Genomic DNA, 24,317 nt, shown 5'->3' with positions numbered 1-24,317 from the left:
TGATAATTTAAGTCTACAAGCAGGTTTGTCTTACAGTAATGTAATACACTGCGGTGATTACATTTTGTAATCTTTAATGAATTTGGTATGAAAATCCAAACATCTAAATTCCATTAAAGTTCCTCACCTTTTAAAAATATTTCTTTATTATTGCAGTTACAGGTGGAATAATTTACTGATTGCATCACTGTATTCATTGACTCCACTGCTCATGTGCACGCTTTGCTTTTAATCCTGCACTTTCTGGTAATGTTGAAGCTGTACAACAAGAATCCATTCCAAGGCAAATTCCACGCACAAAGAAAGGTGCAAACTCCCAGGGCACTTCCACTTTCTGTAGTAGACAAGACCCTTATAGGCTTTCATAGACTTTGTCTTTTAGCCTTGCTATAAACAGAAGGTACTATTCCCATTTTACAGATGGGGCACTAAGACAGACGGGAAACTGAGTGACCCACCTGATTTAACTCTGGTCTTCCAGTCAGTTTATTACTGAGCTGGATACAGAACCTGGCACACCTAAAATGTGGGTAGCTTTGAGACCTACATCTTCATCTAGGATTTGGCTTCCTATCACCCACCACTGAGAACTCTCTGGTATTTTAACACCAGGGCAAATACATTATAAGGACTTCTAACTAAATAAATTCAAAATTAAGTTTAAGCTGTACTTACTTACTTAAGGAATACAGATTCAACAGTAGATATTAAGAGAGTCTGGATGAGTTCTGCACTAGACCACGCCCAGACAGTGTCACAGAAAGTCACAGAGTAATTTAATAGTCATCCTTCAAGTGGGAAACAGAATTATTTATTTTACTCATGATTCTAAAGAGGTTCTGGTTTGTTTTTTTTCTTGCAATTTGCAGTTGCTTCATCACGACTGCAGAGGTTAGACAGCTCAACAGTTCGCACATACTCATGCTGACAAGGCCTAGCAAAGACGCCAGCACTGAATTGCTGTGAGTATTCAACAGGGGCCATCGTGGAACCTCTTTATGTTCACTGCACCCATTGCTCTTTAACACTATTCAAGCAAGAGGCAGCAAGGAGCAGAGGACCTAACTCAGAGCCACTGAGAGCCACTGAAGTGGTCATGTGATTAAACCAACAGTCTCAAGCGGAGTCCTGGAGACACTGCACCACTCCTTTCCCTACCTCCAGCAGCAGGTTCTCTCTGCTGGTACCACCTTAGCAGATAAGACAGCAGTTTCCAGATGACTTCTCTTCAGGTGATGGCTTGCCAAGCATAACAAGTGTGCTTTCTAAGCTAGAACAGAGAAGCAGAAGGCACAGGGACTGCACTGCCTTCGTGCAAATCTGAAATAGTTCTTCCAGGATCTGGGAAAAGAAAGGAAAACAATCTAGTAAAGCTGATGAGATGTAGTTGTTTTTTGTTTGTTTTTTTCTTCTTTTAATGAGAGATATGGCTCCATTTAGAACATTGCACAGCTGAATAAAAATAGGGCAAAACTTTCCCTATGCAGAAAATCATCCAAAATTATCAACAGGAGATATTCTCAGTTCCCAAATCATTCAGAACTGACCAGCAGTACAGAGAGGACACTGAGCTGGATGCAACTTTACATCGAATCTCGTGGCGCAGCTCATGTTGCACTTTCCACCACGTCTCTTTTAAATATGGCTATGAATGACAGATTTCCTGCCTAAGTTCTGCAGAAAAATTTTGCTGCTGCTTCACAAGTTTTCCAAACAAACAAACAAAAGCACTTAACACGATGAGCACATTCATCAATATGGCACCATTTCATGCTAATATTTTCTCAGTAACATATCATTTTTTTCCCCCATTCAGTTACTCAGGGGAGTTGGAAAGTGCATTTGGACAGCACCAAAACCCCACCAAGGCACTGAAAATGTTCTGATAGCGGTTACCCACCATAGGCAAGACAAAACATGCCAGGATCTGCAAGAAAGGAATTTCTGTTCTTAATTTTCCCAACAAAGTCTTTGTTTTTTAAGATCTTCAAGCAGGAGAGGCTTGGGGCCACCACAACTTTACTGATCCTGGGCATATTCAAAGACCACTAAGGAACAGCAAATGTTACCGATGGGAAATGCATATTGCTCAGGATTCTGCTGATGACATCAGCCTCACTTCATAGATCCCAGGAGATTTTAGGTGTCCAAAACTGTCATTTAGCAGAAGAAACAAACACGTTTACAAAGTTATACAAGCTATACAAATGAACTTCCATTTCTATAGGAGCAGTTTAAAGTGTTTCACCTGATTCAGGTATCAGTGATATAAATCACACCGGTGCTTTGATATAAATCACACCGGTGCTTGTAGCTTGTCCACTGTGCTGAGAATAGCATACTAATCTTAAACTGGCAAGAGCTTTATCAGTGTATCAGATCTGATCTAAGTCGTAAAGGCTTTTACATAAGAATGACTGAATGAATGTATGCTGTTTCTTTTGACTTACTGCAGAGTGCTTTTAGAGAAGCAACAAGGTGGCATAAACTAGAACTCAGTGTATGCACCGTTCATCAATGCAATTCCAAACTGCCACCAGCATTCAGTACCAAGTAAAACTTGTTTTGGATTTCAGTAAATATATAAAAATGATGCAGGAAAAAGATTCTCTTCATTATTATATCAGGCATGAAAACATGAAAACACGCTGAGTTTGTCTGAAAGGGATTGCAGAAGAGTTTTCAGGATTCTGGGATCAAGTTTCCTGAGTCTCAGCTTCTTCACGGAAGGAACTGATCGATGCTCACACAAAAATCCTTCATTATAATCTCTCTTGAAAATTTTCAGATCCAAGTCAGACTGAGACCCAGGCTTGGAACACCTTGCCTAAAATACATCAGTAACCATGTTACTGCAGTCACTGAACTATTTGCACACGTGACTGTTTCTAAGTAGGCAGCAGAGGAGTTGGGTAACTGCATGAGCTGTTGCACAATACAGCAATACAAGTCTATTATTAAAATAGTAACGAGCTCTATGCATATGAAAAGCAGCCTGAACAGAGAGCTGTAAATAGGTTGCACGTGGAACAAATGAGATGTTCTGTGATGACAGCAGACCGCAGAATTCTTGCACTCTGCTACCCACATTTCTCACAGAACATGTCACAGCCTCAGATTTCCAAACAGTTTATGCCAACAATACCAAGCAGGTACAATCATCCAGTTTCCTCTGGGTGTTTCTTCACAATGGGTTAAATCCTCATGCCTTCAAGTTGTACTTCAGGTATTTTTTTAAACGTTTGTTGAAACCACCATGATGAGCTGCCACAAAACAGAACTGAGTCAGAACAGTTAAATGAACATATTGTACATGGCCCAGTTTGAGTATACTCTTAAGATCATGAATTTAAGTACATTTGGGACTACCGGTGCCAAGCCATTTCATCTTGCACAGAAGTTCAATAGTGCATATGGGATGGTGCAACTCCTGCTGTCGTGGCTGTTACCCAGCAGAGCACCTGGAAGCCAGGTTCACAGGCAGTGGATTCGGCAGTCACACTGAGCAGCTTTCCCTGCATTTCTGCCTTATAAAATACTTGTCATCACCAAAACCAATGGCTTAATTCAGGACAGTTTCACTGCCACAGGCTGGTGCAAAGAGCATACCACAGTTTCATGTTTATTCTGACCAAATGTTGGGGGATTTGGTAAAATCAACTGTGTACTTCATCAGTGAAGGATTCCAAAGAGAATTTGTAAAGACGGATGGAGAAGAAGAGTTCCAAAAAGATGTTATCGATAATCTGGAAATAGCTGGTCCATAGCAAAGAAATCACGAGGGTCAAAAAGGTAAATGTCAAGTTGCAGTGAGCAAGGAGAAGCACGGAGTACATCAAAAAGGGACGTGGTTTAGTGGGCAATACTGGTGGTAGGCAGATAGCTGGATTAAATACTGCAGAGGTCTTTTCCAACCTTACCAATTCTATGAAAAAAAGTCTGTATGCTTAACTGGCTACGTTCAGCTTTGGACCAAACAGTCAAAGGCCTACAGAAGTAGGGAACCCCAACCACCAGCAGTGAATCATAACATCAAAAAATCAAAATAAACAGCGATGAAGTGAGCAAGTATGGGAGTTTGTTTTGATCAAGCATTAGTGTGTATCAGGAAAATATTAAAACACTTAATAGATTTATGTTATAGATCCGAAATGGAAAAACAAATACGTTTCCCTCAGAAGTTTCAGTAAAACGTGCAACAGCTTACCTAGTGTCATTGTGTCCTAAACCAAACTGCCATGACAGAACTTCGCTAATTAATGCTTCTTTATTTTTTCCTTTAGATGTCATCTCTTTCTTCTACTTTACCTGAAGTGCACTACCACTACTTAGGAAAAAAGAACATTAAAACTCTCTGCAAGAACAGGGTAATAGGGAAGAGAAAACGAAGTTTCACAGATCTGACGTTCTTTTCACATATTGGTTAATTTAAAACAAGAATACTAATAATGAAAAGTCTAAATTGCTTAAAAAAAAAACAAGCTAAGAGAAGAACAAAACAACCTCCCCCTTTTCCTCTCAGCATTTCTGTCATCAGAAATTTGGCAGTAGTACACATCCAAAGCTTTTATCAAATGAAGCCTCTCATTTTTACATTGTTCCATCTGTTTTAATGTAAAATATTAGACATTACGTATTTACTGTGTATGTATTTCTTTTAAAATGTGTAAGTCTTATGTAAATGGTTATAAATATGATTTTTTAAAAATAAAATCTATGGTACATGGGGTCTCAGTGCAAACATTTGACAATACAGTGTCAATAATACTGTTTGTATCTTTCCATTCCACCATTTTTACGGTTTTTGGATTGTAAAAGTCAAACAAATATGTTTAGCAGAGTTAGAAGCTTCAACATGTTCCTACTGAAAAATCTGTCAGTATTTCAAGCTGAACACCTGCCTCTGATGATGTATAATAGAATGACATAACCTGGAACTGGAGCCAAAATGGACCTCTAAAGACAGAATGAAAATGTCAAATACCCACAGAGAAGCACCATGATGGCTCACCTCTTAAAGACACACACATAAACCCAGAACTGTTTACAGAAAAAAAAAAAGAAAAAAGGAAAAAAAAAAAAAAAAAAAAAAAAAGGGAATTTAATAAACGTGATTTATATGAAAACCAAAAACTTTCTTCTATGTTACCTGCGGACCAAGAAGAATCTTGCTTTACCAAGAGCCACCTTTTCGTTCCAGGATCTTCAGACACCAGCCAGCATTGGAAAATTAAAACTAGTAATTGCACAGAATGAGATTCTCAAGTTTCTGAACATATTCCATGAAGAAAATGAAAGAGAAGCTAAACCCCACAATTTCTTCATCACAACAGGGCATTAGACAGGCTCCTGTCTAATGTTACGCTTTTAGCCAAGATGGCCTTGCTGAGACTTCACCGAAGTCTGTTTTATCAGAGGAAATAACTGAAAGACAGAGTGATTAATATATAGTGTATAAAAGTTTAGAAGAGCAACTATTACCTGCTGTGGCTTTATTTGGTGGTGTTATTGTTGTTTATTCTTTGTTTAAATGGGAAGTTTCAAAGTAAGACCTACTTAATAGTCATTTACCTATTTGCTATTTTTCTGCTGCTTGATCTTAGCTCAAGACCTGTCTTTTAGTTATTTCTTTTAGCAGTTTGATCTGCAATGTTTGCACGTACATAAACATTTGTTTTGTCTATTTTCATTTGGCAAACTTCAGTCAATCAGATGGTGAAAGATTTTTCTCCCCCAATGTCAATAAAAAAGAATTCAGTGCTATTTGTGTTTATAAGTCTATTAAACTTGGTACACAGTCGCATTAAAATAGTTTGGATGCCACATACTTCTTGTAGCTAACAAAGCCTAAGCACATTTTGCGACTAACAGGTATGAATTACAGTGAATTTACTGGCCAGAATCTGCCACGAGAGGGAGCACAGAGCTTAATGATGTGGCTGATAGGATGGCTTTGGATAGAACACAGCTGTACAGGGACACGGCTCCTCTACATACAATTCCCTGGGCTTATTCAGTGTTGCTGATGCTCCTTACATCAGCTCTCCTTCGACCTACTTTGCTCCAGAACGCTAAAAAGTAAAGCAATGCAGACACCACTGGAAGTGGTTGCAGTATCATCTGAATACAATTCGCTATTTGAAGTCCAGTTCCAATTTTCCAGTATTTCTTTCCTCAGCCCACACACCAATTCAGGGTGGGGGCACAGAGGGAAATGGGATATGTTACAAAAGGAATGAGCGAGCTCTTGGAACAGAAGCTCGAGGCATACTGCCTAGAAGTAACCCCAACTCACATCCACAGTGGGAAAAAAAACAACAGACCAGAATATTTAAAAACACATTATTTAAAAAAAAGAACTCTTATGAAGTCCAGTTTTGATCCAAGGCTAGCACATAAAAACCCCTGACTCCCCTGTCTGAGCCAAGGCTCTGCTCCCAACAGTTAGGATTACGGCTATGCTAAACATTGTCTACATGGCTCCAATCCACAACTAGTGAATAACAATTGTGCCAATCTCTTCCATCCAAATCCCTGGCTATTCAGATCTACTCATGTGTTTCTTCTCTATAAATACAAAATTAAGAAGAAAGTAATCTCCTATCGCTTGTTAAATGCAATTGTTCTTCCTTGTTTATAAAACCATGTTGCTGGGCAGCAACAGACCCACGCACAGGAATAACCACCTCTTTCCCTTTCCCCAGCCAGGCACAAGCCCAAACCTGTAAGCAAAACATTCTGCAATCACAGTTGCTCATAATAAAAAAAGCTCCTCTGGGAAAGAAAAAGAATGTTTTTCCATAGTGCATTGTTGCTGCTCTGTATCTGGGTTTTCTAAATATCGTCGAAGAAATCATTTAGTATTTCTGGAATCATCTGCGTGAGCAGGGCAGGAGCAGTCAGTGCACCTGACAACTCTGCCCCTCTCCTCCTTTTCAGCCTTGATCTTGAAAGATTTCCAGAGAAAATAAAAAGGTCTTAAAATCTGCTCACAGCTTCTAAACTTGGCATCTGTTTGATGTTTATTCCTCTGAAAAGCAATGCTGAATATGAATAACTGCTTTTAGACTTTTCATTTGTTCTTACACGTATTTCATGTATTTTTACAAGGATTTTTACATTTCTTCTTCAGTTAAAAACTGCAGCTTGAGAATTAATGCATTTAGAGCATGCATCCTCCATCTCCTGGTGTGCTGAGAACCTTGAAGATACATCATCACAAATGGGCTGCCTAGTACCTGTATTTGCTAAATTTCTTAGCTATATATACACCAGCAAGCCTGAAACATCTAATTATGCCTGAAAGCACATCCTGGTTGTACTTATCCTAAGAGCAATAAGAGCCACCACAACAAAATTATTAAAATAATAATAATAATAATCCAAAGCATAAATGCCTGCATTTATTTAAAATACACATTTTCCATTCAACACCACCACAGATAAATTGAGATTTAATTTAACAAACTTGAAAGTCAGAAATCATCTATTATTCTACATTTTTTAAAAAAAAAGACATTTCAAAAAGTCACTAACAAAACATTTAGGAGAATCTAATTTCTAACAGAAAGTCTTTGGAAAAAAAAGAATCAGTAGAATCTAGAAAACTAATTAAAAAAAGCTCATAAAAATTTAAAAGGCACAAGGCTTCTGATTTTTAAGTGAAGACAAGTTTTGTCTGTAGTGACTTTCACATTAGGATTTCTGCTTACAGCTGTCTTCAATTTGAGTCTTACCTGAAAGATGTTTAATCAAATTTGAGTTACTGGTATCATTATGCAATAACAGGTATAGCAGAATCCACACTATTGGAGGCTGTCAAGATACAATTCAGCAGCATCCTAGATAATCTCTCCTAGGTACCCTTTTCCTATGAATGGTTGGATGCAACGATATTTGGAAGTCCTTTCCAACCCAAGCTGTTCTGTGATTCCACGATTCTATCACAGTAATACAGTGACTCCTTTGAAGGCTAGAGAAATGTATGAATTCTACTTAAAATTCTTAGCAATCTTAATATCCAGCATACAATGACAACACACAGACTTCAGTACGCTTCATTAACTATGACAGTATGGTAAAAGAACACGGTATCTGTAGAAAACAGTTTAAAAAAGTATTCCCAATCATTATCATTATTAGTCATTAAAATATGCATTTCCTCATAGAAAGTCCTTGCATATTTCAGTAACAGATGCTTTTACTGGCCCATTATTCCATTTGCTTGTTCTTCAGCACTTCTTCTATGTGTTTAAACACACTAGCATCTTCAATGGTTGGCGTTATCTGAAAATGAAGAATATGCAAAAGCATGTCATAATAGACTGATGTCCTTCAACAGTAAATCAATTTTATTTTAGAATTTCATTATCTTCTACATTAGCCTTCAAAAACAGCCAGGAGAAAATTATCTGGAAAGCTCTGGAACATGAAAATCTTATAAGTACTCCTGTACTCGGCATTGGTGAGGCCTCACCTCGAGTACTGTGTCCAGTTTTGGGCACCTCAGCACAAGAAAGATATGGAAGTACTGGAGCAGGTCCAGAGAAGGGCAACGAGGCTCGTGAAGGGCTTGGAGAATCAGCCCTACGAGGAGAGACTAAGGAAGCTGGGGCTGTTTAGTCTGAGGAAGAGGAGGCTGAGGGGAGACCTTATTGCCATCTTCCAGTACCTGAAAGGTTCTTACAGTGAGAGTGGGGCAGGACTCTTCTCACTAGTGACAAGTGACAGGACGAGGGGAAATGGCCTCAAGTTGCGCCAGGGCAAGTTTAGGTTGGATATTAGAAAGAACTTCTTTACAGAAAGGGTGGTTAGGTACTGGAATAGGCTCCCCAGGGAGGTGGTTGATTCGCCATCCCTGGATGTGTTTAAGAGCTGTTTGGATGTGGTACTCAGGGATATGATTTAGCAGAGGTTTTTTTTTTGTTTTTTTTTTTTAGAGATGGGGTACTGGTTAGGCTGCGGTTGGACTTGATGATCTTCAAGGTCTTTTCCAACCTGGGTAATTCTATGATTCTATGATTCTAAGTAAAACAGAGTAGAACACAATATAGTATCTGAAGTCACTGACCAGTTCTAGTATGGTCTAGAGAATCAAAACCATGCTGAGGTGTCTTTGGATCCGCACAAGTGCCTAATTCATTCAAGCCTACAGCCCCCACTTACCTTATATGGCTTTCCACTGACCAGTGCAGAAAGAGCTGAACGTGGTATCTTGCCAGAACGTGTTTTTGGTAGCTGTTTCACAAACACCCCCTTCTGGAAAGCTGCCACAGGGCCAATGTTATTTCGAACTTGCTCAACGATATCTTCCAAAATCTTCTTCTCTTCTGTCTTTATATCTAGTGAAGAAGTTCACGTCCTTTAATTATTCTAGGACTCCTGCAGGTTTTAGTAACACCAGTAGGAATCATCTCTCACCATGTCTCAGCACGCACAGCGCAAAGGGAATGTGACCTTTTAAGGCATCCTCCTGGCCTACAACAGCACAGTCTGCTACAGCATGATGGCGGAGAACACACTGAGGGACAGAAAACAAAACTAAACTAGATTAATAATAATCTGAGCATTTCAGTGAAGAAATTCCACAAGGAGGGACATAAAAATAGACTTAGTGATTAAATATTGGCACCAGTAATTATTTAGTCAGTACACTTCAGGACTCTAATTACACACACTGCAAATGCATGTGTGAATACTTTCATAGGTGCTGATGTGTATTCTTCAAACAAATTTAAAAAAATAAAAACATTGGCAGCGTAAGATACAAATGCAGAATCACAGAATCAAGAAATAATCTAGGCTTGAACAAAGCAAAAGTGTATCCTTATAGTTTTGGGAAAACAAGACTGTTACATCCAGGTTTTTGTTAGAGTGCTGTTTGCTGGAAAAAAAAAACACGTTAGTCCAACATTATGGATGCTGTGGAGTTAAGAACTAAAACCTCAGGAGGTCTCCTATTGCAGGCCTATGGAGTTGTATTCGCTTTGGCTCATCCTCTTTGATGCCTTGTACCTTTTCAGTTCTTTGCTTCATTAAGACAGTTTCAACTAAAGCCAAATACAAGCCCTAGGTCAGCTTGCTGCTAACTTAGCGCTCAGTTGATCTGCCTGGAAACGTGAGGTCTCAACCTTCATAGACAAAGAAAGGAATTAAACCAAAGCCTCCTCTTTCCTACCACATGTGCATGTAATTACACAAGTGGTGGGCAGCAGCGCCACTATCTAGAACTATTTTCAGAACAAAGACTGAGAGCTACTCTTTTGTTTTCAATTAGCCAGCTGAGATTCCTACTTCCTGAAAGAAAATCACCAAGATGTCTCAATGGATACTGAGATGTGTGTAACTAAGTTAGGGGCTAAGCAGGACTCAGGACACCAGTAACTGAGAATCCTCTTCCAAAGCACCAAGCTTCTTCATGCAACTCCTAATCTCAGTGATATTTCACTGCATGACATAAACCTATGAGCCTGGGCTACCTCTAATCCACAAAGCATTCAATTTTGTGCTTTAAATACCTATTCTTTTTCTACTCTGACTTCTTGATCCTGCCTATTGCAACCTGACTACCACATAACTAAGAAAGAAAGAAAAAGATGAAACTACATTTCATCTACTTTTCAGTGAATTGTAGGAAAGTAGACTGTTAAGATCTATATTAATTTCCTTTGCTGGTCTATCAAAAAATCCCATCAATATGCTGTTGACACTGGGACAGGTAATTTCATATGACTGGACGTGTAAATGCTAACTTAAAAAATATCAATTTTTTAAGACAGGCTGAAACAATGAACAGAGAACAAAACTGGCACCAGTAAACAATTTTTAGGTGACAAGTAAGATGAAATGAAGGAGCATTCTTTCAACACAATTACTGGGCACAAGGGACTTCTAATGCAGCAGCAGTCAAATCCCACTGTCAGAAAAGGGAACTTTTCATGCTAAATTCCTCAACTTTACATCTGTTGCATTGGACAGACAAGACTTCATTTGGGTATATTCAGAAAGTTGTCAAGCTAAGCTTGGAATCACAGATGTACAGACACGATGGATGGATCAACACAAGCTAAAGTTACCACAGTAGCAAACATTCAATGACTGGCAAGGTTACCAGTAGAATTACCACATCTCAGTAAAGATGGAGCTCCAGTGATATTAACAGATAAAGAAATTAATTGTTCGAAACATAGTGAAGCTGAAATTCTTCGCCAAAGCACTAAGGATATACTTGTTAAGATTGTAATGCAGCTATAATGTAAACGCATATAATACATTTGCCCAACAAGGTGAATGACAATTAGAAGACTGTTCACTAAACCTCCAATTCTGTATTTACTGATCTTACTGAAAAGCTAACTGTATTCTTGTTAATGTTTTTCCAGTTAACCAGCAATTCACTGTGAATGTACTAACAATGCTATTTTATATTTTTTTTACCTTTGTTCAAAAGACAAAAGAAAAGCATCCAGAATTCTGTAGTGATGAAGCACCGTTTCAGGGGAGAGCTGTAACTAACAGGGAAAAAACAGCTATGCTTACCTGGGGACTAGTTTCAGATACAAAGATGACACTAATGAGAAGATAATTTGGTTCCTTGTACAGCTTCAGATCTGGCCTGAAGCTAGGAAACAATACCCTCGAGCAACAGAGCAGTAATGGATAGGGATGAGATTCCCCATTGTTCAAGAGCAACACAAAAAGCTCACTTCAAAGGGAAATAAGTTTAAGCAGACTGAAAGCCATCTTTCTGTCTTCACAGGCCCATATCAGCACTGCAGCTGGTTCAACTCTGGCTGACTGATTCTTTGAAGCACTGTCTGCTTTTATTAGAATTTGTTTTGACTATATTCATCTGGTCTTAAAAAAAACCAAACCACTACAGTTGCCAAGACATAACAATGTAATAATTAATATATTGCTAAAACCAGTATCAGAAAGCAAAACAAAAACCAAGCAAACAACAAACTAGTTTGTGATTCAGTGAACAGTCAAATACAGAGTTTTAAAAAAGGATTTTTCCTTGTACATGGCCAGCACACCTTTTCCTAGCCCCCCTGAATAAACAACTGCTGTATCATTTGGAAATAGCAATCACAGCGCTTGTGAAGAGGGAAGTGAAAAAAGACCTGAAATTCAGATAGTTGCATGGGTATTGCATTAATGATTTTTAATTTATCAGTGGGATTTAACAGAAATTTCCATTGTACATTAGCACTACTCATGCAATAAGACTGATGCAAAAAACATCTCAAGGAGCAGAGAAGGAAGGTTTTCAAATGAAGAAAAACCAGCAAATGTTTGTCTGTGTTAGAAGAATTCAGACAACACCAAACATTTAAAACATTTAAAACAAGCAGAAAGAAGAGTGATTTCTCTGAAATTTTCCTTCTCCATAACTTGGCTTACTTTTTGCATCTTTCACTCTTCTATAATATTACCAGGAAGTGCTCACCTCTTCAATTGCACCTGCTGAAATTCTGTGTCCCGCAACATTGATCACATCATCAGCTCGAGACAGGACATATAAATAGCCATCTTCATCCATATAGCCTGCATCCATAGTATCATAATATCCCTAAACACAACACAGCAACAACAACAACAAAAACAACCTTAGAATGTACTAGTAAGAAGAGCCATCTATTTCCCATGAAGCCAGCAAATGACTGATTGTGTCAAACAAAGTAAGCTGCTGATGCCTGAAAGATTTAATTCTGTGTTATTTTTCACCACTGTTATGTTATCGTATACCTTGGCGCTCCTTTCCAGAAGTTTTGCAGCCTTTATTAAGACAGAACAGAAAATGGAGTACATAAATCTGAACTTTTTCCACTCTGCCTCCTTTGATCCCTGACAGCTTAGAGAAGGACACTGCCTGAATCTACACAAGAGTAGAATTGTTACAACACAATGACAGATGTCAGACAGACCCTAAAGATACTCCTGTTTGCTGTATACCGTCAACAGGCCAGTATAAAGAAAATAATCTGCCTGCTTGAGTCACTCATTTGCTTTTATTGGACCAAACTTTCCATTCTGGTCAGCCTATCTATACCGGTCTATCAATTTCTACGTGGAAAGGGGACAAGTTCTTAGATACTTCATCTGACGTGAGATATTCAGTAAGGAGCCTCCTATGTATTTATACACATTACAGGCAAGTGCGTATTTTGGACTTACACTAAATTAGAACAGCTGCATGTCAACAGTAGAAAGATATCTGAAGCTATTCTAGACTAAGATTGCAGATGTGGTAATGTTTTTAGATCAAATGACATAAAACAACTTTTAGATTTGGAAACTTCATGCTTACTTCTTCTTTTTTTTTTTTTTTTTTTCAGATCTGAAAAAATTCAGTGTCCCCAAAGGCTGGAGTAAGCATGAAGAAATGTTTACCCTGAAATGTTCCCAATACTGTAAGAAGTGTACCAAAGACATAATATTTTACTTTTTTTTTTTTACTTTTTAGTTATCTAATTGAAACTTCATGTCATTCAGTGCTGCAAGATTACCAAAAGTTTACACAACTCATTTTGTAATTCTTACTGGAAATTTCTGGAAATACAACTTGTGGAATGCTTCCTGGTTTTCCCAAAGTCCTGAGAATGCTCCAGGAGGCAAAGGTAACCTTAAATTGAAAAGATCAGGTAAAACGGTTAGAAACACATCCAACAAGTACAGCTCCTGCTCTCTGCTCATAATTACATTGAGATAAATAATCCCTGAGAAGGAATGAGATCAACAAATTATTCAAAAAACACTCACCATACAATACTAACAGGATAGCATTAAACTGTATCTAAATCAAAACTTGTAGATAGCATTAGCATCTCTAACATCCAGCAAAATGATGCTTGGTCTAGCAAACACTATATACTATACTATAAACACTACCAGCATTCAACATTTCAACAAATTTAAGTATCTGTCAGAAATGTGTGCATATGTGCTACGATTCAGACAACTTCATTATAGGTATCTCTCTTGCTCTAAAGCATAACAAACTCATGTATAGTCACGCAAATTATCAGGTATATTCATCTTCAGTTTCTGTAAAAAGATATAGTTTGACTTTGACCACAGTAATCTGAAACAAAATATTTCCCTTCTTCTAGCTGTGCGTTATTCCATCAGAGTTACTTGAGGAGTTCTTTGAAGTGTACTGTTAAAAAAAAATAAATCAATTTCAAATCAGTCTAAGATGACTGGATTCTTTTTTAAAATATAAATAGGTATATAAATAAATACATATAGAAGTAGTGAAATTTAAAAATTCTGTAATGATTTATTAGCTGAGTTTTCAATACATACTATATATTCACTCCTCAGTCAAAGCTAGGGGCATGACAAAAGACAGAACATTTCACATTGCTTCTGCCAGATGGAGAAGATACAGAAGTCTCAGAAAATAAAGGATGTCATTTTTCTCTCTCATTTTTAAAGGCAGTTCAAGTAAACTGTATTCAGTCCTAAGAGATACCTATTCAGACATATAACATTCACAAACTTTACACAGCTTAACCCTAGTATTAGCATGATGATGCCAGAAAGCATATTTATATAGGTAAAATTCTAAATGCCTTCTAGAAAATGCATATGCCTGCATTTTCCAGGTTGCCTAACAAGCAAATCTTTATCCAGGGGCATTTTATTTTTCATGCTGATAGTGTCTCTATGACCCCAAAAGGCAACACTCTCCAGCAATGAAGCACTTCTCAGTCCTGCAGCAACACTGATATCATTACAAGTCTTCTGTGATGTCTGGGTCGCAGGAACAGGTGCTTCCAACTATGTAAGATGCATTTCTAACATTAAAACTGTAACAATATTTTTTATAAGTTTTATATATTTCTACCTAAGTAAGGTATAAATAGTGTGAACTATGCTGAAAAGGCCACATCACATAGCAACGATTCAAATTCATGACTTCTACAATCACAGGTATCTTAAGCTTAATTCAGTTTAGGCAGCACAATAGACTGTTCTACTGTGAGTGCTACTATTATCTATGAGAATTCTGGCTATTTTAAGTCACATTCGCTAAAAGTATGGTTAAGGCAAGGCTAGAAAGGCCAGACACTTCCTGGTTAGGCACCCTGTTTTCAGGAGGGCTGGTGGTTTCTGCCCATCTGGTAGAAATGCACTAGCCGACCTGAAGCACCCTTTTAAGTAGGCATCCTTACGATACACAAACATGACACAGCATGTGCCTCAAATAAATAAATAAATGAAATAGAAAAGTGATATAACAGTTCCTGTGTTTGTACACATATGAGTTTAAAATAAAAATCTCTTGTTCACATTCAAGAACACCCATGAGAGAATGATAATTACAATGATTGCTGCCTGGTTATAGGTTGCATAGCAATTCTTAGAAGCTTCAGTCATTACAAATTTTGAACTTTATTTAAGTCTGAAACATTCCTGTGATAAGAGAGAAATGGTAATTTATGTTGATAAAATCCTTCATTTCTCCACAGCCCTACACAGTGATTTTCAGTTGGTATTCATTCATTCAGAAGAAAGAATTTTACTGCTGAAATGAGAAAAAACATTTTGCTTTCTGCAATTAAATTCATTCCAAAAGGAATGCATCACCAAAAATATAATCCCTGCTCCCATCACCATTGCTTGGTTGGTTTGCATTAAGGAAAAACGCAATGATCGGTGCATCCTGAGAAGCAGGAAAAATAAAATAGGGACTACCACAGGTATCTCTACCACAGGTATCTCTACCACAGGTATCTCTACCACAGGTATCTCTACAGCAGAAAACACACAATCTGAAAATGCTCCTTCACTGCTTTTTATAAAACACTATTTGTAGTTCGAACTGCATTCCATCTCCTAGGCAAAACCCAAATGCCATCTTGTGTGCATCCATCTTTCAGGCAAAATAATTCCCAAGCAATGGTTCCATGGCACACGCTTGCATGCGTTTTAAGCATTGTTTCACAGTTCATTTGCTTTTCATACAGCAGCAGCTGACCTTGCAGAGATGAACCTCTAACTTAGCTCAGAAACAACTGGCTGTATGCATCATGTCATTTCAGGATGCCACGTGGCAAAATGTTGCAAGACTTTTTGTTGGTGGAAAAAGAAAAAAAATACTTGCAGCACTCAAAAAGTTCTTTTAATAGAAAAACAGATTTTGAAATGTACAAAAGAAAGTCAAAACTATTAGGGACACAACCTTGCTGAGATTCAGAAAAAAGACATCCCTTTATAGTATGGTAGACAATGGCAGTTACAGGCTGTTCATTACAGCCAGTCAAAGCAACGGTACGCCACTGTTAAAAGAATTCAGCCAGTGAGTGGAGCTAAGTCATCTTGACTGTATTATTAATCAGCATTTATGTAATGCTGTGTGTAAATGTTACTCTTCCAAAAAATCCTTGATACTAAGTTTGAAAACCACCTCCAATCTTGAAGCTTTTTCAGATATGGGGAATAATAGTACTAGAACATTTGTGGAGAAGGGTAGAAGAAGAGAAGATCTTGAACATTTATTTACCAGTCTGCATGAAATACTCCCTTAGCTGAAAAGGGTCACAGATGGTAGTTGGTTTCAGCATGGATTTAGGAGGAAAAAAACCTACAAGTTAGTGAGGAAAAGGGAAAACATTATGCATATATATATATATACTGAAGTGCCTGGAAAGAGTTCAAAATGTTTGAATGTTACCCACAGGTATTCAGCTCAGTTTTGGAAAAATGCTCCCACATAAAGTGTAAAAGGAAAAGACAAAGCTGATAAAAAAAATGTGGTGAGCTGGCAGAGAGATCTTGGATGAATTATATTCAAGTATTCATATTTTTCTAAAACCCAGCTTCTCAGCAGTCTTTTTGCAAAACAACATCAGAACCGGAACTGCAAAATAATGCATTAGTTACTTTACTAATATCACATCCACAGATGTTATCAGCTCCTTTTCAGTTTCCATACTGAATAACAAAGGATTGTGTTCACTACCAGCTACCTTCCTTCGAAGACCTTCCATATTCAGAGGTACGTCTACTCTAATACAAGAACCTAATTAGAAAGCTATTGTTTTCTAGGGTACATTCCTTGATTTTAAAATACAGCAAACTGTTCTCAGGTGTTAACCACAAAAATGGACTGAAGGGGTCTATGTAGGATGACGCTCTTTCTTTACACTTTTCTACAATAACTGGGTATTTTATATGGAAAAATAATAATAAAAAAAAAAATCAATAGGAAAAGTTAAAATACAGGTTCCAAAAGAGAAGACTATGTCAACAGAACTACAAAAAAAAATGACAGCTCAAGCAATGGTGGTACTGCTTAATCACTTAATCACTTTCAGACACTCAAGCAGTCGTTCATGAGGAAGATAAATGTTTCTCAGTGTGTTCAAATATTTCAATTTGGAGGATTACTACATCCATATAAAGAAATCTCAGAATAATGAGCATCATTTTTTATCATTAGATCAAATTCAAGCATAAATGTATCTATCTGTCTTCTCAGTTAAGGTCTTATCTCTCTCTTCACTTCGGATGGAATTTCTCTTTCACTGTCTAAAAACACTGCCATTGCCTCCTTGGCCTCCATTATTTCTTGGGATGGGGAATAGCACAAGCAGGAAGTGTAGCATTTCCCATGGGCTAATCCCAAGCTAGAATACTGAAATGTTCCCCATCAAGTATTAAAAGGTTTTTCTTCATTATCTGTAATGGAATACTGAGGTACCACAGTGTGCTGTGAAAGATTACATGTTCTTCCTTACTCTTTTCTTTCCTTTAATCTCTTTCAGTTAGCACATTTCTACTGTGCATCTTTATGAGTACTTTCCTGGCTTCAGGCTGCTTGTTGCTGCAACACACTTCCACAGCAATACTGATTTTTTTTTAAACGCATTATGAGAAATATTACATGCGTAAGCTTTTTTCTGAACATCCAACTGTTTGCTCGGCAAACACCGTATAAAGTTTGAACACAGTACTACAAACTGTGAAACTGTGAACGTGTTGCCTAATACTGATCATCTTTTCCACTACAGAATAATATCTTTGTTATTTGCCATCGTTCTATCCAGCCAACACAAAATCTAATATTGTACAAAGCTGTACATTTACCATGACCTATCCTTTACAAAACCCTGTCTACGTGTTATCCTCATACAGCATTCTATATAAACCTTTGTGTGATTGTATATAGTGGGGTGGATCATCACTTGAATCACGGCAACCACTGACAGAACATTATCATTGTCTTTCCTCTTCCTATGCCAATCCTAAATTCTTGAAAAAACAGAATTACTGCACAGTGCAACTACAGCATCTCTCATCTGTGTGAATATGGGACAGAAATTCTCACCTGTTTCTGTGGAGAATGGTAAAACTACTTTTTAAAATATATATTGCAAAAAACTCTGTTGTAGTGGCACAAAATTAACTACACAAACACTAGAGGAAGCGTAACACGTTTACAGGCACTCCTGGAAGGATCTAGAGGGAAATTTACTTGTAGTCATTACTTTCAGGATAGAATGAGTTTACGGCAAATGTAGTCCTCTACCTGTTGTGGATGGACATAACGTTAGGAAATGAGACAAAGCTGACCACTGTCTCATTAAATAAACATAATGAATTTATGAACCTCATAATGTAAAAGAGGTTTCCAAGGCACTGAAATTTGAATGGTATTTCTTCATGCTAACATTTCTCACAAACAGACAACAGGGAAAGTTCTCATTGCTTATCATGATTACACAAATGAACACACACAAACACAAAAACATTTCAGGCATGTACTAGTTATAGGCAGGTCGGAACAACACAAGCAGAAGAGTGCCACTAAATTAGGCTGGTCCTACTAAAGGATACAGAAGCCGTTACAGCTACCATTTTTACTTCAGAATAAGTTCTAGGCTAACTATCCGTCATGTTCGAAGATTCCAGCAAAAAGCAAAAAAGAAAAAGTGCATTTAAGATCACTTCATACAAAATCATCTTTATAAGCTGCAGTAGCCTTCATTTTCTCTTCTCCTTCCATCATAAATTTTCTGATACTGCATTTGATTACATTATCCTGCAAGAATTGTGAAGTCGAAATGTTATCGCACTGTCCATGTACATTAGCCTCTATGTGCATTCTCATCAGTAAAAAAATCTTTCCAAAGGACACGCTGATGATGATTACATGAAAAAATCATCAAGTGAGTATGACTAAAGAAGGTAATACACTTGGAGCAGGGAAACAGAGTAATGAGAATTATCCTCCTAAACTATTCGACTCTTGCAGGATGTATTTTTAAGCCTTCATTGCAAGAACAAGCATTTTAAATACTATACTTACGAGCACTGCAGGCTTCAGGCAGCCCCCAACAGTCCTTACCAGCAGTTATACTGAGCTAAAAATAACCAGGAGCTGCATCATACCACTTTTGCACAGCTTGTGCTGTAGGTACTGTGTGGTCATACTCCTCTCCAAGAAATAGTGAAGAATATTTTCTCAGCTCACGTATGCTGTAGATAAAGCGAACACTTGTACAAGCTTGTTCCTTTCTAAAGCAGTAAACTGTATTTTGCTGCTGAGTATATGACAGAGAAATAGCCAAAACTAGCCTGACTCCCTTGCTGCCTTCAGAACACATGGGGAGGACCCTGAGGTGAGAAGAAGAACCTGGTAGAAACAAGGATCATACCCACTGTTTAAAGTGTGAGTACAAGTCTGCAAAGAAATGATGAGGATAAAAGCTTCTTTTGCAGGAGGGCTTTATGAAAAATAGCCCTAATACAATAAATAAATAAATAAATAAATAAATAAATAATGCTAAACAAAAATTCAGCTGGATGCAGCAGAAGATAGAAAACGTATTGTGATTAACTTAACAACCACAGATTCTTACGAATAAACGCTGCCAGGAAATTGTCACTTGTTAGAGTGAAACCTGGAACAAAATACTAACATGCTGCACACCATAATACTCTAAAACCAACTTCTGTTAACAAACTGCAGGTTCAAATATTGCAAGTGATAAAACATCTGGAATCGGTCTTCTAGATCTTCTCAGTGCATCTGTCCTGTTTTCAACTGTTTCGAAAGGTGTCAGAAAAAACACTGGAACAGAAAGAAGGATGACAATTCATCTCCTAAAAACGGGTTTGATTTGTGTGGCTGCAGCTAAAACCATGCCAAGAAAGATAAAACAATAACAAAAAAAAATAAATAAATCATAAGCATATTTTTAATCCCCTAAGAAAAATGTTTAAATATGGAGCAGTGTCAGGGAAGGTAATCCTGACTTTAAGAGCTTGGCAATAGTCCCAATAGGATCTCCTCGTGTGGCAGTATCCCCTTCTGACAGGCACATAAATACCAAGTTACAACTCAGAAATGGATCTACCTGCTTGTAGACATAATTCAGCTCGTTCAGCAGAGCTTCTAAGGATGGAATTTATTTCACTTAGCTTCAGGTAGCTAAGCTCTGTGTCAGCAGAGAAACATAAGCACATCTACAAGTTTATTTACTCCATCCTAGTTAAATGCTTGTGACAGCTTTTTCTTTTAAAATATCTTTCTGTATCCGACGATTACAAACCTAAGTTTTATGATGGCAATAGTAAGGCACTAAAGAGACAAGAGCTTCAGAAGATAGCCCTTCACTCTGACCTAGATTACTGACACTGCAAAGCACAGTCTATTAAAGGCTTGTGCAATTTAAATTACTCATACTCCACAGTGGAATGAATGCACATCTTATGGGTGTCAAAGAAAAATGACATCTAAATCTAAGTCTGCTGATTCAGGAAAGATTGACTGTGCATTTTAACATATGTCTGTGAGTCCTGGTGGCTAGGCCTAAAATGCTCAAAATTAGGCAGGGCATAAACTTCCATCTGAAAATACATCTGTGTCATGCAATAAAACCCCTCCTGTGATACTCCTCAGCCTCCACAGTGGCCTAGTTATATTAGACAGTAATATGGCTGAGCAAACTCCTCAATCTAGAAACTCAGGCTCCCAAGCAAGCACCATGCAGCTACACAGCCTGCATTTTTCAGTGCTTCTGCAGCATACTCCAATCTTTGTAGTATATACATGCATCTCATCTCCAGCTCACTTGCCCACTACCTCAACCCTCAGTTAACTTCTCTCCTTAACCACTCGTCAGAATCGGTACATCTGTCCCACTGTTTTTAGCTTCCGAAAAAAACTTTAGCACCCTGAGGTTTAATGTTTACCTTTTTACTTCTTCCACTCATCTAAGCAAGCACGAAGAATGTGAGTTAGTACATTACATTAATTTTACCAGAACAGAAGCTGATTAATGCATTTCTCCTGGGTCTTGTATTTGCTGGCATTTATGTATTTTCAAAACTTAAGTATTTTCTGTGATTGAAAACAGAAGGGCAGAGCTAACATGTTAATCACAATGTAGCTACCCAGTTGAGGAAAATCCTATTTGCTTAAACACATGTGAAACATTCAGAATACACAGCTGGCACACGCTGTGGAAAGCAATAACCTTTGGAGTCTTAGAGATGTATGGAAAGGTTCTGGAAACAGGGAGGAGAAGTAAATAAAGGAAATGTAACTGATGTTCACAGCATTATTAAACAGAAACTCCCATATCTAAGAAAAGGTCCTAAAAAGTTGTGCTTTGAAAAGAGTAAATCTTATGGAACTCATCTGACAAGACTGGTAAACTGCACTAAAAAAATAAATCACTGGCTGATGTATCTACAGGTTTGTTGGTTGTTTTTTTTGTTTTGTTTCTATTTCTCCTTCTTGTTTTTTTGCTAGAATCTTTTCTACAGGCAATCTGTCCAAACACTGCCACAGTGGAACTGTCTGCTCTATGCAAAGTGCTCCCAGAGACATCTTGCTCTTTTTACAGAGACCAGGAAACATCTTCTCTCTTTAAGAACACCGTCACCAGGGATTAGGAGGCAGTGAAAGGGCACACAGTATCACACAGGTACACCAAAGCATGTGAATCTCAACTGCTCTATTATCTCCCTGAACTGAAAGATAAAGAATTATAGGGAATAATTTAATATTGTGCTTGCCACAACAATGCTTAATCCTGTGCCAACAGTCTGTTAATTAAGAAAATGGTTAATTTTGCTGCAATTTAAGGAAAACAAAACAAAACCCCACAAACCACATTCATTCACTTACATCATTTCATCTGCAATTTTTCCAGATTAATTAACACTAAACATTGCAGCTGTTTGCAATTAACATTACAGATAGACTTTTCAACTCTTTAAACTTCAGTAACTGTTGAATACATGAATTTTGGTCAAAAGACAACCACCTCAACCAAGAAGATTCTCTTAAGTGTAAGATACTTTGCTTACTTTACCACAATATTTCCTAAAGTCTTCGCCTTCACTGGTTCCTTATTTTCATCCAGAATCATCACTGTAAAAAAGTAATATGGGAAGACAACTCAGGTTAGGTGGAGGAAAGAGTTTTACATTATGAGTATCAACTTATGTCACGCTTGAGAACCAAGCAACAAAAAGTATTAAGTAATTTAGGAGTACAATTCTGGATGATCTCATGACATTAACATTCAGCCTTAAGTACAAGAAGCTTTAAATAATACTTCTGTTCTGGGAGTAGACACAGAACAAAGTCAAAAAAGGAAAAATACTGAACTGAAAGTAAAATGCACCTTCATACTGTAAAATCTAAGCTTGCATATAATGAAGGATCCTTCAGATACATGACAAATATGGGCAAAAAGTGTTCAGATAAGATGGGTAAGAAATAATAACTAAGATTACTGGAAGCTCATCTAGCAAATGCGAGAAATGTCATTAGCAATAAATAAATGTGCCTGGTTTTCAGAGGCTCTCTGCAGGCTCCAAAAGATTCTCCCCCACCAAAAAGGGTTACTCTAGCCTAGCACAAAGACATAAGGTAATTTGGGAATAACACAAAGCTGTGCAGCAGGGTAACACTGATAAACACCAGAAAATCCAGTGCTTGGAACAGAAGACTTCGATGGATGACACTGACCCATGACCTTCAGATTATATCTCAGTAGAGAGTATGTAGTTTTCTGAGGAAAAACACCTGAAATAGCCTCCTCAGTGTAGCCATCTGGGAAAATCCAACATAACCACCCATTCTATCTGAAGGCATGGGCATCATAAGGAAGGAACGGTAGCTGGGCTATGGTATTTCTTAACTAGAGTATTAACTTGGCCTAGATGAGTGGAATTAAAGTGAAATGACTAAACCATGGAAAAACAGAGAGGAATGGTTTTGACAGACTGAGCTGACATGGACTTTAAAAATGCTTTTTGAAGTCTGCCCAAGCAAATAAAGCTATGTTCAGCTGGAATTAAATTAATACAAATAATCTTACATTCTGTATTAAGTTAAAGAGAAAATGAGGAAGATGACAGACTTCTGAGTAAAACCTTGCTAAGAGTTTTATGAGTTATCTCTTATCTGTCTCTCCAAAGAAAGCCAAATATCAGTAATTGTTCTATTTCTGGCTGAAGCCACTCCTTCAGAGGATGGTATTTTTTAAGTAACTGAAGAGCCCTTTGAAAGCAAGAGCTCAGTAGATCAACAAAGGCAAGTCAGTCACACCAACTCAGTAAGACGGAAGGAGTAACAGGGGTAGGAGATCAAAAGGACGAATGGAAATCTAAGAAACACTTCAATGAGAAACAGCAAACTGATATAAATAAAATCTACTTAAAATCTTTAAATATTTTTTCTTACATCTTTTTAGATGCCACAAAATGTTACATTTTGAGAATTTAGACTCAGGATACAGCAATACACTCCACTGTATCTTTCACTGCCCTCACCCCCACCCCATCCCAGCCTCCCCTACCCCCCAACTTATTATGTTGTTATTATATCAAAGTAAACAATGTAAACAGTTTATTTTATCAGGGTAGGAATTCCAGTATTTATTCCCTTTCTTGCAAAATGCATTTCGATGTACTAAAATTTGGGGAAGTGGGTGCTACACTGTTTACTACTAAATTACTGAATAACTGAGTAGCAGAATTAACGCTGCAACATGCAAGACTTGCTCCAGTTTGTGAAAAATGCTATGAAATTATCTGAAAAAGGTAAAAGTAGACCAAAGAGAAAGTACAATTCAACGTCAGATTTAAAGCAATAGTGCTAGAAATTACTCTGGCATTTTGATTCAAATTTAAATGCCGTATGCACCATTACACTTTGAAATTATAAATACAAATGCTGCTTTGTAAGAATTTGGCAGTACTTCACAAGAAAAGAAGTAGATTTGTAGCTTTCTGCATATGTGACAGCATAAATAAAATGGTATTAGTATCCAAAAATCAATACC

General features: G+C 37.5%; 2 protein-coding genes across 14 annotated transcripts in view; one reads left to right on the top strand and one right to left on the bottom strand.

Moving 5' to 3' along the window:
- PPFIA2 (PTPRF interacting protein alpha 2) overlaps positions 1-5,763 on the top strand; it is a 286,892-nt gene extending 281,129 nt beyond the window's left edge. For all 10 annotated transcript variants that reach the window (XM_072355420.1, XM_072355392.1, XM_072355401.1 and 7 more), the window contains 2 exons: positions 870-962; positions 4,284-5,763. In XM_072355420.1, the coding sequence (XP_072211521.1) occupies positions 870-928 (59 nt within the window). In that variant the 3' untranslated portion in view covers positions 929-962; positions 4,284-5,763. The remainder of the gene's footprint in view (positions 1-869; positions 963-4,283) is intronic.
- Positions 5,764-7,382: 1,619 nt separating this feature from the next.
- ACSS3 (acyl-CoA synthetase short chain family member 3) overlaps positions 7,383-24,317 on the bottom strand; it is a 75,044-nt gene continuing 58,109 nt past the window's right edge. For 3 of the 4 annotated variants that reach the window (XM_072345413.1, XM_072345439.1, XM_072345431.1), the window contains 6 exons: positions 22,333-22,396; positions 13,546-13,627; positions 12,452-12,574; positions 9,421-9,520; positions 9,166-9,341; positions 7,383-8,286 (listed from right to left, as the gene is read on the bottom strand). In XM_072345413.1, coding sequence (XP_072201514.1) covers positions 8,212-8,286; positions 9,166-9,341; positions 9,421-9,520; positions 12,452-12,574; positions 13,546-13,627; positions 22,333-22,396 — 620 coding nt within the window. In that variant the 3' untranslated portion in view covers positions 7,383-8,211. Of the gene's footprint in view, positions 8,287-9,165; positions 9,342-9,420; positions 9,521-12,451; positions 12,575-13,545; positions 13,628-22,332; positions 22,397-24,317 lie in introns of those variants that run through there. The other variant, XM_072345422.1, reaches the window with a different exon arrangement.

Source organism: Excalfactoria chinensis, chromosome 1 (genome assembly GCF_039878825.1).
Source record: "Excalfactoria chinensis isolate bCotChi1 chromosome 1, bCotChi1.hap2, whole genome shotgun sequence".
NCBI lineage: Eukaryota > Metazoa > Chordata > Aves > Galliformes > Phasianidae > Excalfactoria > Excalfactoria chinensis.
Note: the sequence above shows the minus strand (reverse complement) of the source record. Positions and strands in the feature narration are given on the sequence as shown.